General features: G+C 31.1%; 2 protein-coding genes across 3 annotated transcripts; one reads left to right on the top strand and one right to left on the bottom strand.

The window, feature by feature from the left end:
* LOC109333783 (probable pectinesterase 15) lies at positions 417-4204 on the bottom strand. Of its 2 annotated transcripts, none has more exons than XM_019569353.1 (5): positions 3703-4204; positions 3039-3210; positions 2436-2642; positions 1808-2061; positions 417-736 (listed from the first exon to the last, which is right to left on the bottom strand). In XM_019569353.1, exons 1-5 carry the CDS (start codon positions 4104-4106, stop codon positions 577-579), a joined length of 1197 nt encoding a protein of 398 aa, XP_019424898.1. In that variant the 5' UTR covers positions 4107-4204; the 3' UTR covers positions 417-576. The 2 variants fall into 2 exon arrangements, with proteins under 2 accessions (XP_019424898.1, XP_019424899.1); XM_019569354.1 differs by having other exon boundaries at positions 593-736; positions 1804-2061.
* On the top strand, positions 10617-15845 carry LOC109333715 (aspartic proteinase-like protein 2). The gene is made up of 10 exons (XM_019569273.1): positions 10617-10939; positions 12003-12132; positions 12254-12504; positions 12975-13202; positions 13834-13996; positions 14450-14523; positions 14621-14717; positions 14824-14887; positions 15270-15341; positions 15421-15845. Exons 1-10 carry the CDS (start codon positions 10701-10703, stop codon positions 15594-15596), a joined length of 1494 nt encoding a protein of 497 aa, XP_019424818.1. The 5' UTR covers positions 10617-10700; the 3' UTR covers positions 15597-15845.

Below are 16121 nucleotides of genomic sequence, written 5' to 3'. Positions count from 1 at the left end.
ATTCATCAATCACTCATTTGGAGAATCCTGGTTGCAATTCAAGTTTCCTTATCAAGTTCCTCCCATTCTATGATAATCTTAGTACTATATCCATGACTCAATCAAATACTACACAACAGAACAAATTACATTGATATTAAATGTTACTAAATCAAACAATTAAAATTTACAACATATTATTATTACATATTTATGTCATGCTAGATGTTCAGAAGTACCCTAAGAACATTGTGTAAGAAAAAGAAAATGGAAACTTTATTTTGAAAAATAATATTTTTCACATATTTAGAAATTAGAAATATTGGACTTAGTTTTCCAAGACTAGCTCTTTTATTTTGTATTCTTTAAATAATGTCGGGTACTCACACAACCTCATTTATGCATATTTAATTAATAAACTAAAATTAAATTTAAAATAAAATAAAATCATGCATTACATAAGCTACTAGAACTAGCTAGCTAATGTAGTCTGTTGGATAAAAAACATAAACATGACTTCAATGTTCTTCAACTTTACGTGTGCTTCTGGTGATTGAGATTTAGTTTAATAACACACTATATCTACTGTTACCCTAATTAATTTTGAGAATAATTAAGAAGCCAATCAGTTCCATCAATATACGAAATATTCATATAGGGAATTGCTTCATAATCCATGAGTTGCTTTGCATAAGAGACTCTAGATGTATAATTTGCACCACTTCCAACGCAATTATACTCCCCAAAGTACACGCTCCTGCATGCATTAACACTAAGTTACCAACAAAAACAAACAACAATTGGTTAATCAAACATATAAATAGCATAGACATTTTTTCTTTGTTTGAGCTATGAATATTTGAAATGTTAGATTCTTTCCGTTTTGAGATTGAAATAAATCTCCTCGCTCTATTTAGACCCTAGAGAGCATTTTAGCTATTAGTCTCACAATAGAAATTAATCAGTTTGTCTTTTCACATGTTCACCTCATTTTTGTATTGGAATGATATTAATCCTCACTCAACTATTGAAGCAAGAGCATTTTGTGCTCTTCTAACAAAAAATTGCTTCTCTAACATTTGGAACGTGCGATATGTGGGACACAATAAGACATAATTGATTAATATGCATATAAGTTAGGTAGAAAGTAGAATCTTAACTCTCGTATCAAAAGTATATTGTAGCAACATTCCTAGAAATTTAAAGATGCTTGATTTTAACCCAAAAAAATGCTTAATTAAGCTAAAACAATCTCATGAAATTAACATATGTATAATATTGATGTTACACATATTATTTAATCACTTGTGTGAATTAGAAAAGAGTTTAATGTACATGTTTTTTCAATCTATAGTGAATATATTATTCAACATTTATAGATATTACTTTTATTTAAATGTATCTTTAAGTTAGTTTTTGGAGCATAATAGAGGGAATGAAAAGACTTCAGAGTTGTGAAATACACTTATGAAATGACTTTGAAGCCTTCCATTTATTCCCATATGGGAGGTTGCATAGAGTTATGAGTGAAAATAGAAGGCTTCATTCATAGCCATAAAATATATTTAAGAGATAACTTTGAAGTTTTTTCTTCCATTCCCCTTCAAAATAGGCTATGAATTGGAATGAATGGAAAACAAAGGCTTCAGAGCCATAAAATACACTAATAGATTAACTCTGAAGCTTCTCTTTCCCCACCAAAATCTAATTCGCAAATAAATCCTAACAATAACAGTGCATGTAAATAATAAATGATCCAATAGTCTTAGAAATTTGTCTTGAGATAAAGAAGAAGTAAATGAAGGGGTAAATGGTAGTAATTACAGACTGATCTCTAGAGGGATCGCTCCAATCATTCCATCCATCAGAAGAAACAACATCAGACATATATGTTGTTGAGAAAACCACAGTAGCACAACTTCCCCAAGCTCTTCCAAGCCACACTTTTCCACTTCCAATAATACTACAATTCACAAATGAAAACCCACTTTCCTCCTTCATTGATTTCCTTCCTTGTGCTGTTATTGACCCACTCACTCTCCCATCTGGGTCTTCTTTTGCTATAGACTTTATGGCACAATCCTAATGAAATTATTATATTTTAAAGGTAGATTGTTAAAAAAATGTTCATACTTTCAAAATTGGCATTACACCATCTTGTAAAATGAACAATGATATTAATTATATAAATTCTTAGCTAAACTCTTGTACGGGTTGTGGCATAACCAGTTTGCAAGATCATATTTACCGGCCCAGAAAGTATGTGATTCGTTATGGTTGATTAAAAAAAAATACTTAAATTAAAAATTGAATAATTTTTTAACCAATCACAATAAATTACATATTTTCTTGGTACGAGACATAATTTGAGATATACTCTCATACCCAAATCTCTATTCTTATAATGCATAGAGGTAGAAAAGATCAACTTTAAAGCTAAGGCAGTTATTTTGTACCTCATAAAGTGATTTAGCATTTCCAAATATGAAATCAATGGATCCTTGGATGAAACATTCTTTAAAATAATGTCTCCCATTGTCATCATTGAGTGTGTCTTGGGCACCATAAAATCCACATCCATAAAATGCTGCCTGATCACCACTAACTCTTAGAGCCACTGCCTGTGCCCCCACCGCTCCCGGTGATGGCGGAGGAGCTGCATTCTATCCACAACTAAAACTGAAAATCTCGCTATGTGAAAATATCAATGTTTTAAATTAAGTTACATTGCTATCAATATGGTCCACAATTACCACAAGATCAGCTATTTTCCAATTATGAAATGTGAGGGGAAGTAATAAGAAGTTTAAAAGTCTATGTTTTTAATTTATTTAATTCAGAAAAAATAAAAAATTTGGACCCTTAAATCTTTTTTCTTTCACGTGTCAAATTTGAGTCTAAAAAGGATTTCAGCCTAATTAGTACATATCTCAATTATAATGACATGCAAGAGTTAGAAGAGCATAATTTGATGTGATCCATATTTTAAAATAGTATACAAGACCTAAGAAATAGGCTATAGGAAATTAAACAAAGTAACCAATGAAATAATTGTTTACCTTGAAGCTAATGTTGTAAGCAATGAACTTAGAAGAAAAGACCCCAAATGAGTAGCTATTAGCTGTTCCTGCAGTGGAATTTGCTGTGTCATTCCATTCTATTATTGTGTCACGGTACCCTTGACCTTCAACTATCAAGTTTGTTTTGTTGGCTTGTACCACTACCTTCTCCCTGTAACCATTTAAGGAAAACTTTACTTCTATAACTTTTGGATTTAGTTTGTATGAGATACCATGATTTATAGTACAATCTTTTCCTTAAGATAGAAAACTATGTTATAAAAATACAATATTGATGTTTAGTGTTTTAATAAAACTCATAACAAATAAAAGTGTGAAAAAATAATTTTGGTATCATGGTTGTTGTTGTATTGTGGCCAGATGCGATCAATTGTAGCCGATATTATCCATAATCATAGCCTAACACAATTTTGATTTAACCACAAGCCCACAGGGTAACTAAAATATTGTGATGGTATTTGTGTGAGATGTTATAATGAGAACCTGAACTTCAAAACAAAATGAAGTAAAAATGATAAAACAAAATATACAAGTAAGAAATGATATGTGAAACTATATGCAGATAGTATTCTTCCTTAAAAAAGAGTATGGAATTAGTTAAGTATTAAGAATCGATTTTAAAAAAATCAAAAAGAGAAACAACCTGTATGTACCAGAATCAATTATGATAAGGGTGGTATTAGAGCTAGATTCAGGAACAGCATCAACTGCTTCTTGCACACTACTAAAGTTTCCACAACCATGTTGGTCAACTATGAGCACAAGAGTCACATTATAGTTTTGAATAAGTGTAGAAGCCCATTTAGCTTTGTCACATTTATCCTTATGCGTTCTCAAAATACTTGTTACTATGGACACAATATCTTGAGCACCACTTAGCCTTATAATCTTGTGAAATATATTATCTAGCTCAAAATTGAAAATTTCTTTAGGGGTAATGGTTGTGCTAGGGGTGGGGAAAGGAGGAGTAGTATAATGAAAGATGATGATAGAAAAGAGAAAAATGAAAAAGCTAGAGAGCCAAAATAGGGTTCTTTTGAACCCCATGTTTGAGTTATATGAATTGGTTTATGTTAATGTTATTTTTGAGCTGAGAAATGGGTTTGGGGTGGATGGGAGGGTGAGGAATTTATGTGCATGTCAAAAGGGTGTGTGGATGATGAATGATTAATTGGAGTGGAAGGTAAGAAATGTATGGGCATGTGTGTGATGTAATTAGTTTAGTCATCTTGTATTATGTTTTCTAATCATTAGTCAAACAAATAAGGTGTTTGTATATTAGCATAACACCCAATATGGATATTTAGATACATCAAAATTCAAATATTCGATTTCCAGGAACAACATTTGTTAGAAGAGGTAACTATACATCTTAAAAGAAATTAATTAAGTAATACCATTATTTAATATATATAAGATTAGAGTTTGATCAATTAGTATATGTATGAAATAAGAAATGGGATTATATCCATGTTTAAAGCTCGAAAAGTGCACTTTTCCCTCTCTTCTCTAAAAGTTGCCGAATACATGAGGCTTGAACTTATCATCACTATGTGTATATTTTAAATGTTTGTAAACATATTAAATAATTATAATTATTAAATTTCATCCTAAAAACAATTATTATTTAATTACACGTGAGTAAGTAAGACATTATTGTAGTGAAAATTACGACTAAAGTTTCTTTTAAGAGCATTATGGATCTCTAATGGAGGTTCAGAAATATAAAATTACTTCTCTTTTCTTTCTAATTTTGGTTTGCATCCGAGTCCAATTGAGTGAAAAATGGGGTTAGGTATTAAAGTATGGTTCGGTAGAAACAAAAATTTATTGCTTCCCAAAATTGTATAGTAAAAGTAAACTTTTATAATTGTCAAAACCACTTAAAAAAGGTTCCAAACATAAATAATCGTGTAACCAATTCCCTTATAATTAAACAGAAATTTTCAAAATGAAGATTATAAAACATTAAGTTTGCAAATTTTAATCCAAACCCATTAATTTGATGGTAAGACAAAGATTCATAGTAGTAATATAGATTGGAAAATTGACACGCCAAGTCATTGGAAAAAGATTGAAAATTAGAAAAATGTGGGAAAAGTAAATGAAGGTTATAGAAATATGATTCATTAATAGGGTAGTTGGACCATGTATCAACATGTGGCTTCTTAGCTTATAATGCAGTGTTCAGTTTCTATAGCATACTTTTAATTGAATTCATTGCACAGACCCTCTTGAATTAGTGTCTTATACAAAAAGTTTTTCTAAATTGAGCTTATTTTTAAAGAGAATAACTAAAGATGTATTTACTCTTACATCATATAGTTTCTACCAAATAGCCTCATATCAGGAAAAACAAAAAAAAAGGTATACTTTTTACACTTTAAAGCACTACATATTTTTCATATTTAAGTCACTAGTCCAAGTTCATGAAACTCGTGTTTTCTTAACAGAGAAGCCAAAATTAGAGTAGGACAAATGACATTATAAATATTTAAATAATTATGAGGAATGGGTTCAAGAATGAAGGTTTAAGGACATATCTAAATATTTAAACTCGTTTTTATCAAGGTTTTTAAACTCGAGATTTCGAGTAAACTAGTTGAATTATGATAAACTTGAATCATAAATTTGTACCTATCTTAAAATAATACTTATACATAATTCACTACAACATTTTTTATTTAAAACAACTTTTTGAGATCCAGAGCGGTCCAACACTACTTGACCAACATCTTATTAGTATCTAGTGTAATCCAATATTCATGGAATAGATACCACTAACAACAACTACAATCATTAAATATCATAAGGCAACAAAGCTTAATTGTTCATGACATAATCCAACATTATGTTTAACCACCATTGACTAGATCCAATCAAGAAAGCTTTACTATCCATGATAAAAATTATCTACAAGTTTAACCATAGTGAATAGAAACATTCTAACATGAAAAATGACCAATATGCAACACCAAACAGCAAGGACACATTTTAGAAATTGTTGGTGCAGCAGAAACGATCGTTGTGCAGCGTTGGCCACAAGCAATCAAATAAAGGCATAGAATAAATATAAGAGAAGAAACAAGATAATTTGTTAATGGGGTTCAGCCAATTGTACCTACATCTCCGGGAGCGGCTACCAAGATATTATTAGATATATTATACATAAACATTTAATAGATATATTTAATAGATATATTGTATATACGTTATAATTCATAATTTATCACTATATTTTAATTTTGCAATATTGCTTGTCAATGTGTATTAATTCACATCTATAGGTAGAATTAGGGGTGGGTGTGGATTGGGCTAGGATTACTAATATTTGTCCATTATCTGACCCTAAATATTGGTTGGATCATTTTTTGAACTCAGACCTGATTTTAGACCCGAAACTAACATTACCCTAAATATCGATTGTGTTAGCCTATGAACCTGAGCCCGACCCTAGACACAATTAAATATAACGCACGCCTCTTTTTTGTTAAAGTCTTCCAATATTATTTAATATTATTTGGCATATAAAATGATATGTGTATATATATTGTTACTCATTACATATGATGAAAAACTAGAGAATCAAGATATTTTCGACTAAAAAGATATCATTACTCTTTACATAATAATTAAATAGAGAGACACACACAAGTATGATAAGAGATTAATCATGGGTCAGTCCGGTCAGGTCATGTTTGTCCTTTATCTGGCCCTAAATATCAATTAGGTCTAAATTTTAAACTCGAACACAGTCCCAGACCCGATGAAATCAACCCTATTTAGGTCCAATCATAATCAGATCAAACTGGATAAGCGGGTAGGGTCAAGTCGTGCTCAGCCTTAGATAAAATAGAATTCATAGTCTAGTTTGTGAAATAATCTAAGTTAACCTAAGAATAGAGTTGAATTGTTATTTTTATTGCATTGTTATTTTTATTGCAGGCAACAAACAATAGGTATTACTCAAATATGTTTTATATCTTATTGAAGTTGATGGTCTTCTAACTTGATAGATTTATTGGCTTGAGTATGGTCAAAGGCATGAATGAGAACTTTTCTTATTAATACGCTATTATATATGCATTATAGGTGGTAAAATTATCAACAATTTATAATTCATCTAAATTCATTCAAATTTATCTATTAGAACTAATAGATTTAAATGGATATAATCTTTATAAGGGATGAATTCAAATCCATCTATTTTATCCAATGCATATTCATGGGTATATCCATTTGGATGGATATCAATCCATCCAAAAATAAAAACAAAAATATTTTTTCTTATAAAGCAAAATGCAAACCCAATGTGTAAAATATAGGCTAATATTATTAATAGTGTACCGATCATCAAATCGGTCAGAGTACTGGTATACTAATATGGTGGTTCAACCCATGGTTCACTATTAAACCGCATACTAGTGAAGTTCGATATTCATATATTTTATATTAATGTTAATGTTGAAAAATCAATAAAGAAGACAATAACTATTTTTATTTATACCACTTGTTAAAAATATATATTGTAGACCATCTTTTAGTTGTATAAAAATGTAGCAGTTGTGTGTTTGATCATCCATACAAATATTTTGGTAAAAATAAATCATTTTCATTAAAAAATAATTTTAAATGAAATCAGCTAGTATGACCGGTACGGTTCAATTGAAAACTTATCAGTATGACCGGTAATATTCAATCGAAAACCAACGAGTATGACCATTTTTTACCAGTATAGTTGCATGACTGTTATAAATGTTGTATCGTAGCAGTATTAAGATCGATTCACCGGTCTGCAAGAACCGGTTTTGATACCAGTGATGTAAATTACTCTCTTCCTATATAACATTTTGTGTCATGATTGAGCACAAGAAAAAATGCATGATTGCACAATATAGTATATCTGACCTCACCTACATTATTTTTTTCCAAAACTTTCACATGTAAATTTAAATACTAAGATTTTTAACAATGTTTTGAAGAAAAAAACTGTTTGAAAAACATTTTTTAAATTAATTTTAAAAAATACTTTATTAAATAATAATTTTAAAAGGATTTTTTCTTTCAAAAAAAATGTTTTAGTTCAAATTATAAAAAAAAATAATTGAATTCCCAATCATCCAATCTATTAAAATGGATATATAGATGAAATTGATTGATTAAAATCCATTGGATATGGATGAATTAGATAGTTTAGAAATATGATTTTATGGATTTATATGGATTGGTGAATGACTTTTCATCCATCCAATATAATCCAAATTCATACAATTGTAACTCTTAATACGGATGAATATCTATATATTAAATTAGGAATGTGATTGGTTGAAAAATATAATTCAAATTAAAAATTTATTAAGTGTTTTTCAAACTAATACATAAATTTGTATATGAAGTTACACATTATATGGGACTAAAAATGTATTCTCATTAAATTATGGACATCATGCTTGACGTACTCTATTCCATCTTTACTTGAACTGACCAACACACATCACATTATTACGTCTAAATTTATTTTGTTAGTGATTGTTGTAATTGTTACTATTTTGGATATCTAACTTAAATATACTAAATTTTATTGAAATTCTTTAACATTTTTCCTCCATTCTCGAAGTCATATTACGACCAGGCCTGAAATAATCTATTATGACAACTTACATGTAAGAGTGGCTTCCTCAAACACACCAACATTTTGTGAAAGAGCTCATACCTATCACAACTATGATTAGCAATTTGAGCCTTGCTCATGGGGGCCGTATGCATATTTTAGGTGGACAGAATATGAAAAATGTGTTCATCCGCTTTAAAATGTTCATCCAACATACTTTTTTTGTTTACAGACATTTCAAACGGGTAGAGGTAGGGTGGTCCACGGGCATCAATGAATAATCCAATAAGAAATTTGATGAGACAAGTATGTCAAGAGTAATTCACGTTCTCACCACTCGAGTACAATGTAGTAATGTAGCAATTTTCTAAAATATAATATCTTATCAGTTAACTGCATGTCTGATTTATGCAAAACAAAGTGTTATGTTTTGTGTTTTGAATCTCACTATCACACTGTGCATCCATGTATCTCAAGTATGATAACATGCATAGTTAATGGTTCAGCAATGAAATAAATAATAAAAGACAATATATAATATCTTGCAATGTTCTAGTACTATATCATTTTTACTTTTTCTTTAATTTAGGGCGGCCCACAAGCTCACCCTACCCATGTTTAGGGTGGACAGAGTATGTTATTTCATGCCCTATTTAAAAATAAGCATACCCATGTCCGCTCTAATTTTGGCGGACATTTAACATGACGGATAGGACAGCCCTAATTATTACATTATTCGTTTTATTTATATTCAAATTATTCTTATTCTGAATAATTTATTAATATGTATGTGAAATTGATTTGTATATACTTTATTATGGATCAAGTATGTTTTCAAGTCAACCATAAAAAAATAATTACTTTTAAGTTATAGATGGAAGTGAATTTTTCCTCTACCAACAAAGTTTCGTTCATATATAAGTTAGCAACTAACCTATTTTACATATGTACCAAAAAAAACTAAACTATTTTACATTATACTCAAGTAAATTTTTACTTAATACAGAGTACAAAACAATCTTGTTTTTACATTTAACTTGAAGTCTTAACTAATTCCAAATTAATTTCAATAACATATATATAACAATTGTGCTTATTTGATAATACCACACATAATATACATTGATATAACACCAAGGGTTTGGTTAGTGAAGTGGTAATTGTGTGATTTTCTAAGGTCTTATATTTAAAATTTGTCTATGAAAAAGCCCTATTAAAAAAGCTAATTTTATGATCCTCTACATGTGTTATCAGCTCAAACTTATGTGGTCATGTACCCAAAGATACATATTAACACACAATGTTATTAATAAATTAATCAATCTAAAGTCCAAAATATATAGAAAGTTATTTGATACATTAAAGAAATGAATTAAAAAAATGTATTCAATTATTGTATAAAAATTCTTTAATTGTTATTGTATTATTCATTATTCACATAGACAAAATAGATGATAGATAAACTATGTATAAATATTAAATGTAGTTATCCAATATTACACTCAAATTAATAAAGGATTCACAATTTTCTTGTTTAAAAGAGAAAAATGTATGTACTGTTATAAAAGTTTGTTTAACAAAAAAAATATATATATATATAGTGTAACATTCTTTCACATTTAATTATTATTGATTATTCAATAAAAAATTAATAAAATTGATTAATAAATAATATAGACACTTGATAAATTTTTAGAATGAGATTAAGCATATATTATATGGATTTAATATGTATACATTGATAATCTAATTGTTTTTATATTGTCAACCTATTATCCATTATTTATATTGATCATTATCGACTATCAAGTAATCTAAATCAACATGTGAATGATGTATTGTTAATATAAAAAACTTTATAGTGACAATACAAATATATTACACTCAATCATATTAAACTCTATTATATTCGGTTTAAAATACCATTCTGGATTATTAATTAAAAGTTGTAAAAGCTAAAGCTGAGACCGTAAAACATTTCCCTCTATAAAAAATCTGAATTCAGAAAAACCTGCAACAGCATCATCAAGATGTTGCGTTGTTTCGTCCCCGTCTTGTTCTTGCTCTTAGCCACCGTGCTGATGCCGGAGATGACGGCGGTGCACGGTGGTTTTTCGTGGAGTTATGTTCCTCTAGAACGAGTTATTCCTCTGAACCAAAGGGTGGAACTTGAAGCATTGAGAGCTCGAGATAGAGCAAGGCACACTCGAATCTTGGTTGATGTTGTCGATTTCTCTGTTCAAGGAACCTCTGATCCTTACTTCGTTGGGTACTCCTAATTCTTCTTCATTTTTCTCATTTCAACCATGTGATTCTTTGTTCTTTGTTATTCACATTTTTCTTTAGTCCTTCCAATTTTGTTAACTATTTATATTTATTGTAAGAAAAAGAGTGTGTGTTTGAGATCATAGTCTAGTTTTAGACATATTAGGTAATTCTCTTGTATCACTTACCAAATTCACCATATGGCGTTTGTAATAGAGAATGTGATATAAAATTAATGTAAAAAGTGACTAAATATTTAAGTGAATCTTGTGCCCGTACTACGTACCATGTAATTATGGTTTTAGATTGTCTTAGGATGATTTTAATTACAGACTTGCTAATTAGTGCCATAAGAGTGGGTAGCCGTTAAAGAAAAAAAAATATGGCCCGGTGCACAAGGTTCTAACTTAGTGAGGTAGGAATGGTAGATTTATGTACCTGTTAAAGAATCAATGATGAAATATTCTTTATCTGATGTTTGCTATCCTAAATATTTTTACATTCTTGGGCATTTCAATTGGGAGTGTGGCTTGCCATGTTTGGTACAAGATTTAGTAACAATAAGGCAAATGGGAATTTAAAAATTATCATGCTTCTAACTTGTGAAGGTCTAACATTTGTATTCCCAGCTAAATGTTTTTTGCATTCCTAGGAGGAATGTGCTCAAAATCATGTGACCAAATGCCACCTTATTAGATGGGGCGTTTGGAAGATTTTATACAAAACTTATTTGTGCTTTTCAGAAACATCATGAGAATAGCTTATGAGCTTCTTATAAGCTCTTCGAAGCTTACCATTGAAGCCTATGAAAATAAGCTCTTTTAAGCTTATCAGAGAAGCCTACAAAAATAAGCTCTTTATAGCTTATTTTGATTAAGCGCTTAATCAAATTGTTTACCCAAAATGACTTAATATGTTGGAAATTTATAATCAACACTTTTCAATATCAACACTTTTCTTTTTTGATTGTTTAACCAATTTCTGCCACTGGCTAGCATTTGCTTATTAATAAATAAGAAATACCATTTACTCTTGAACCATTGGTTACTCTTGGTTTTCTTGTTCAGGCTGTATTTTACTAAAGTGAAGATGGGTTCTCCTCCAAGAGAATTTAACGTTCAGATTGATACCGGGAGTGACATCTTGTGGGTTAATGGCGAAACTTGCAGTAATTGTCCACAGTCTAGTGGGCTAGGGGTAAGAACTTGATGTTTTTCCTTGTTTTCATTTATGTTTATGGATAACTTGTGGAGGAAAAAGAGACATTTCAGAGCATAATGCTTTGCTCTTGTTGTTGGTTATATTCTGCATTCTACAGATTGAGCTCAATTATTTTGACACAGCCAGTTCATCCACTGCTGCGCTGCTTTCCTGCTCAGACCCAATATGCGCTTATGCAGTTCAAACTGCGACTACTGGATGCCCCTCTCAGGATAGTCAGTGCAGATATACCTTTCAGTATGGAGACGGAAGTGGGACATCTGGTTATTATGTTTCTGATTTGATGTATTTTGAGACGGTCGTAGGACACTCTATGCTATCGAATAGTTCAGCTACCATCATTTTCGGGTGAGTCCCTATGCTTTTATGGGGTTGGGAACATTTAGAGAGCAATGCTGAATGAGAGGGTCAAAGGAGCCTAGTTTTTTGGGTGACAATTACATTGAGTTTCATTAGTAGAAAATATACCAATATAATGAATTTATGGATCAAGCTAGCAGTAGTGGCATGATTGTTAAGGAAAAAAATTTCAATAGATTAGTTTTTGTGTATCATGATGTTTTCCCTACAATAATATTATGTGTACACCTAACATTGACACCTTATTGGACATTTGTTTTTCTTTCATTTTTTCTTCCCTTATAAAGAAAGTGTCAATGTTAGGTGTACCATGTACACATTACATTACACTTTTCACTATTTTAGCTAATGCTTCTGTTGTTGTAGTTTGCTCATTTTAAATCAAATGTTAATGCTAATATGGATTTCAAGTTTAAATGAACTTTTTGTTTGTTTTTGCATGGTTGCTTTGGGAATAGGTGTAGCACCTATCAGTCTGGAGATTTAACTAAGACAGAAAAGGCAGTTGATGGAATTTTTGGGTTTGGCCGTGGTGCTTTATCTGTTATATCACAGTTGTCATCACGAGGCATAACGCCCAAAGTGTTCTCTCATTGCTTAAAAGGCGAGGGCAATGGAGGAGGCATACTAGTTCTTGGTGAGATTTTGGAGCCAAATATAGTTTATAGTCCGCTTGTTCCATCACAGTATGTTCTCTCTTCTGCACTTCCTTCTTTGTTTTCTTTCCTCATTTGGTGGACAAGTTTGTTCCTGATATTGCATCACATTTGATGCTGAAAATCAGCAAGCATTAACACATCTTAAAACTTCAAATTCTACTATTGATCTCATCAATCTGCGTAAAAATTTGATGTACCCTAATTAATCACCAGTGTGCATAAAACTTAGATTTACCCCTTGCTTACGTAAGGTTTATTATGATTTTGTTTGGTTCGGTATATCAATGTTTGGAACATTATAAAATCTGTCAGATTGAAAATTTCAGAATGTTGTTTTTTGTTCCATTGTATTTACTATTTGACCTAGTTTGTTGATTCTGGGTAGTATTGTCATAGAAGAGATGGGTCTTGATGAGTATGAAACTATGAATCAACCTTGAAGTGGTAAACCATTTTTGTGTTTTTGTTATGATAATATACTGCTCATTTGTTTTAATTTAATGAAATAGGTTTTTGAATTGAATATAAAAAGGTGGTGATATTACTCAGAGAACTGGGTTCTTAAAATATTTGTCATGGCATTATTCCATGTCCAATAACTTGCAGTTCTAAATGAGATATTGCAGTTTATTTGACTACTTCCGGGATCAATTTTCAGGGTTCATTACAACTTAAATCTCGAGAGCGTTGCTGTCAATGGACAACTCCTCTCAATTGATCCAGCTGTATTTGCAACAGCTGACAACCAAGGAACTATAGTCGACACTGGTACAACATTGACATACCTTGTTCAAGATGCTTATGATCCTTTTGTCAATGCAGTAAGTTTTTGTTTTCCTCTCTTGAAATTGTGAAACACTGCAGTGGCTATACTGTTTTGAGGCTAAGTTATGTGATTTTAGTTACATTTTCCATTTGAATTTCTTAAAATATGTAGAGTCTGATACTCTGATATGCCCCTCTACATTCTTACGTAATATAATAAGCAGTAATGCCTCAGAGTAATAGGAAATACCTATCCGTCTTAACCAGAAGCCTAGAAGGTTAGGCTGTTAATTGAGGTTGTCCTCGATCTAAATATGTTATAGGGCTATTTGCAAAATGCCCATTGACTAACTAAAATACTCTTGATATAACCAATTGCGTACTTAGGCAGTGGAAACAATGGCCTCGTCATAATCTAAGAGACTCTGCAATTTCTTATGCACTTCAACTTTACAAAATGATATACCATTATACCATGTATTGATGTTGAAATCTAAATGAATGTGCAGATAACTACTGCCGTGTCACAGTTTTCTAAACCCATTATTTCAAAAGGAAACCAGTGCTATCTAGTCGCAACCAGGTTACTTCAATTCAAACTTTTACAATAAACATTTTTAAAATGAAAGTTTATCCGACCAGGATTTCTTTGGATCTCATTTGAATATATGCTCTTTCAGCCTTGGTGATATATTTCCTTCAGTCAGTTTAAACTTTATGGGAGGAGCATCCATGGTTTTAAAACCAGAACAGTACCTTATGCATTATGGTTTCCTTGTAAGTATGCCTTCTCTTGTTAGGTGACATTCCTGCATCTTTTTACTTGCGGAAGAGTAATTCTTCTGAACTATATGCCACTGATAATACTACTTTGCTTTTGCAGGATAGTGCTGCAATGTGGTGCATTGGCTTCCAGAAAGTGCAGCAGGGATTCACAATTTTAGGAGGTTAGACCCTGGAAAAATTATTTAAACAGAATAAAATCGGCTGGGAGTTATGAGAAACAAGTATTTTCTCTCATTTGATTATGAAATGGACACTTCAGTAAATAGCACACAGAATTGAATAATGAATGTCTTCCGTGTTTAGTTAACAATATTGGACAGTCATTTCATGGAGAGGTTATTCTTGTGGGTAGAACTGAACAAGGAAAACTGAAAACACCTGGAAGGATGTTACAATTAGGGTGTGTTTGGGATTATGCATCAAATTTACTTTACCATTGGCATGTTTATTTTGCGTCAATTATGCATCAAATTTATCATATAAGCATGTGAACTAGTCCTGTATTTTTATCATTGGGTTTATAGTTGTTTCATTCTCTTGTAGATCTTGTCCTAAAAGATAGGATTGTTGTATATGACTTGGCTAATCAACAAATCGGATGGGCCGACTATGATTGTAAGTTCACCACACGAGAACTCATTCTTTCCTGCATACATGGTCATTTTCTTTGTCTTAATTCCGTATCGTTGCTCAGGTTCATCGTCTGTAAACGTCTCTCTGGTTACAAGCAAGAGCAAGGATGAGTACACCGATCCAGGACAGTTGAGTATCAGCTGCTCCAAAATAGGCATTCTAGCCAAGTTGCTACCTGTAACCATTGTGGCTTTTCTTGTGCACATAATAGTTTTCATGGAATCCCAATTTTTGTAATTGATCCAAGATTCAGATTGCATTCTTTGAAAATGAGGGGTTGGGCATTGTTTTATTTATTGTCAGCAATCCTACTTGTATTTGGACCGGGAGAGGTAGCTCTTTGTTCTCTGTATTTAATTTTGATCTCATTGGTATTAGCATGATGAAAATGTGGAATTGTGGATCACATTGTATAGGAATTCTTATGCTGAGAACTAGCAAATTTGTACATTACTGTCTTTCTTTGTAGCAAATGGAAATTGAATAGAAGTTATGCAGCTGAAGAGACTTATTTTTGTTTATTAGCCAAACATTTATTTCATTCTTGATATTGGCATTTAGTTTTTGAAATTATGAAAAGATAATCTAGAGCCTAAATATGACAAATCATATGTGGATTTAGTCTTTGAAATTTGTGGGCTTAGTTGAATCTACAAAAACGTCTCATGTACATGTAGCATGGTTAAGTGTAGATAGAAAAGACACAATCAAATCAATTTATTTAACTTTAGTATTTTCTTAGGGACTAAAATTGTGTTTTTT

This window comes from Lupinus angustifolius, chromosome LG19, assembly GCF_001865875.1.
Source record: "Lupinus angustifolius cultivar Tanjil chromosome LG19, LupAngTanjil_v1.0, whole genome shotgun sequence".
Taxonomy (NCBI): Eukaryota; Viridiplantae; Streptophyta; class Magnoliopsida; order Fabales; family Fabaceae; genus Lupinus; species Lupinus angustifolius.
Note: the sequence above shows the minus strand (reverse complement) of the source record. Positions and strands in the feature narration are given on the sequence as shown.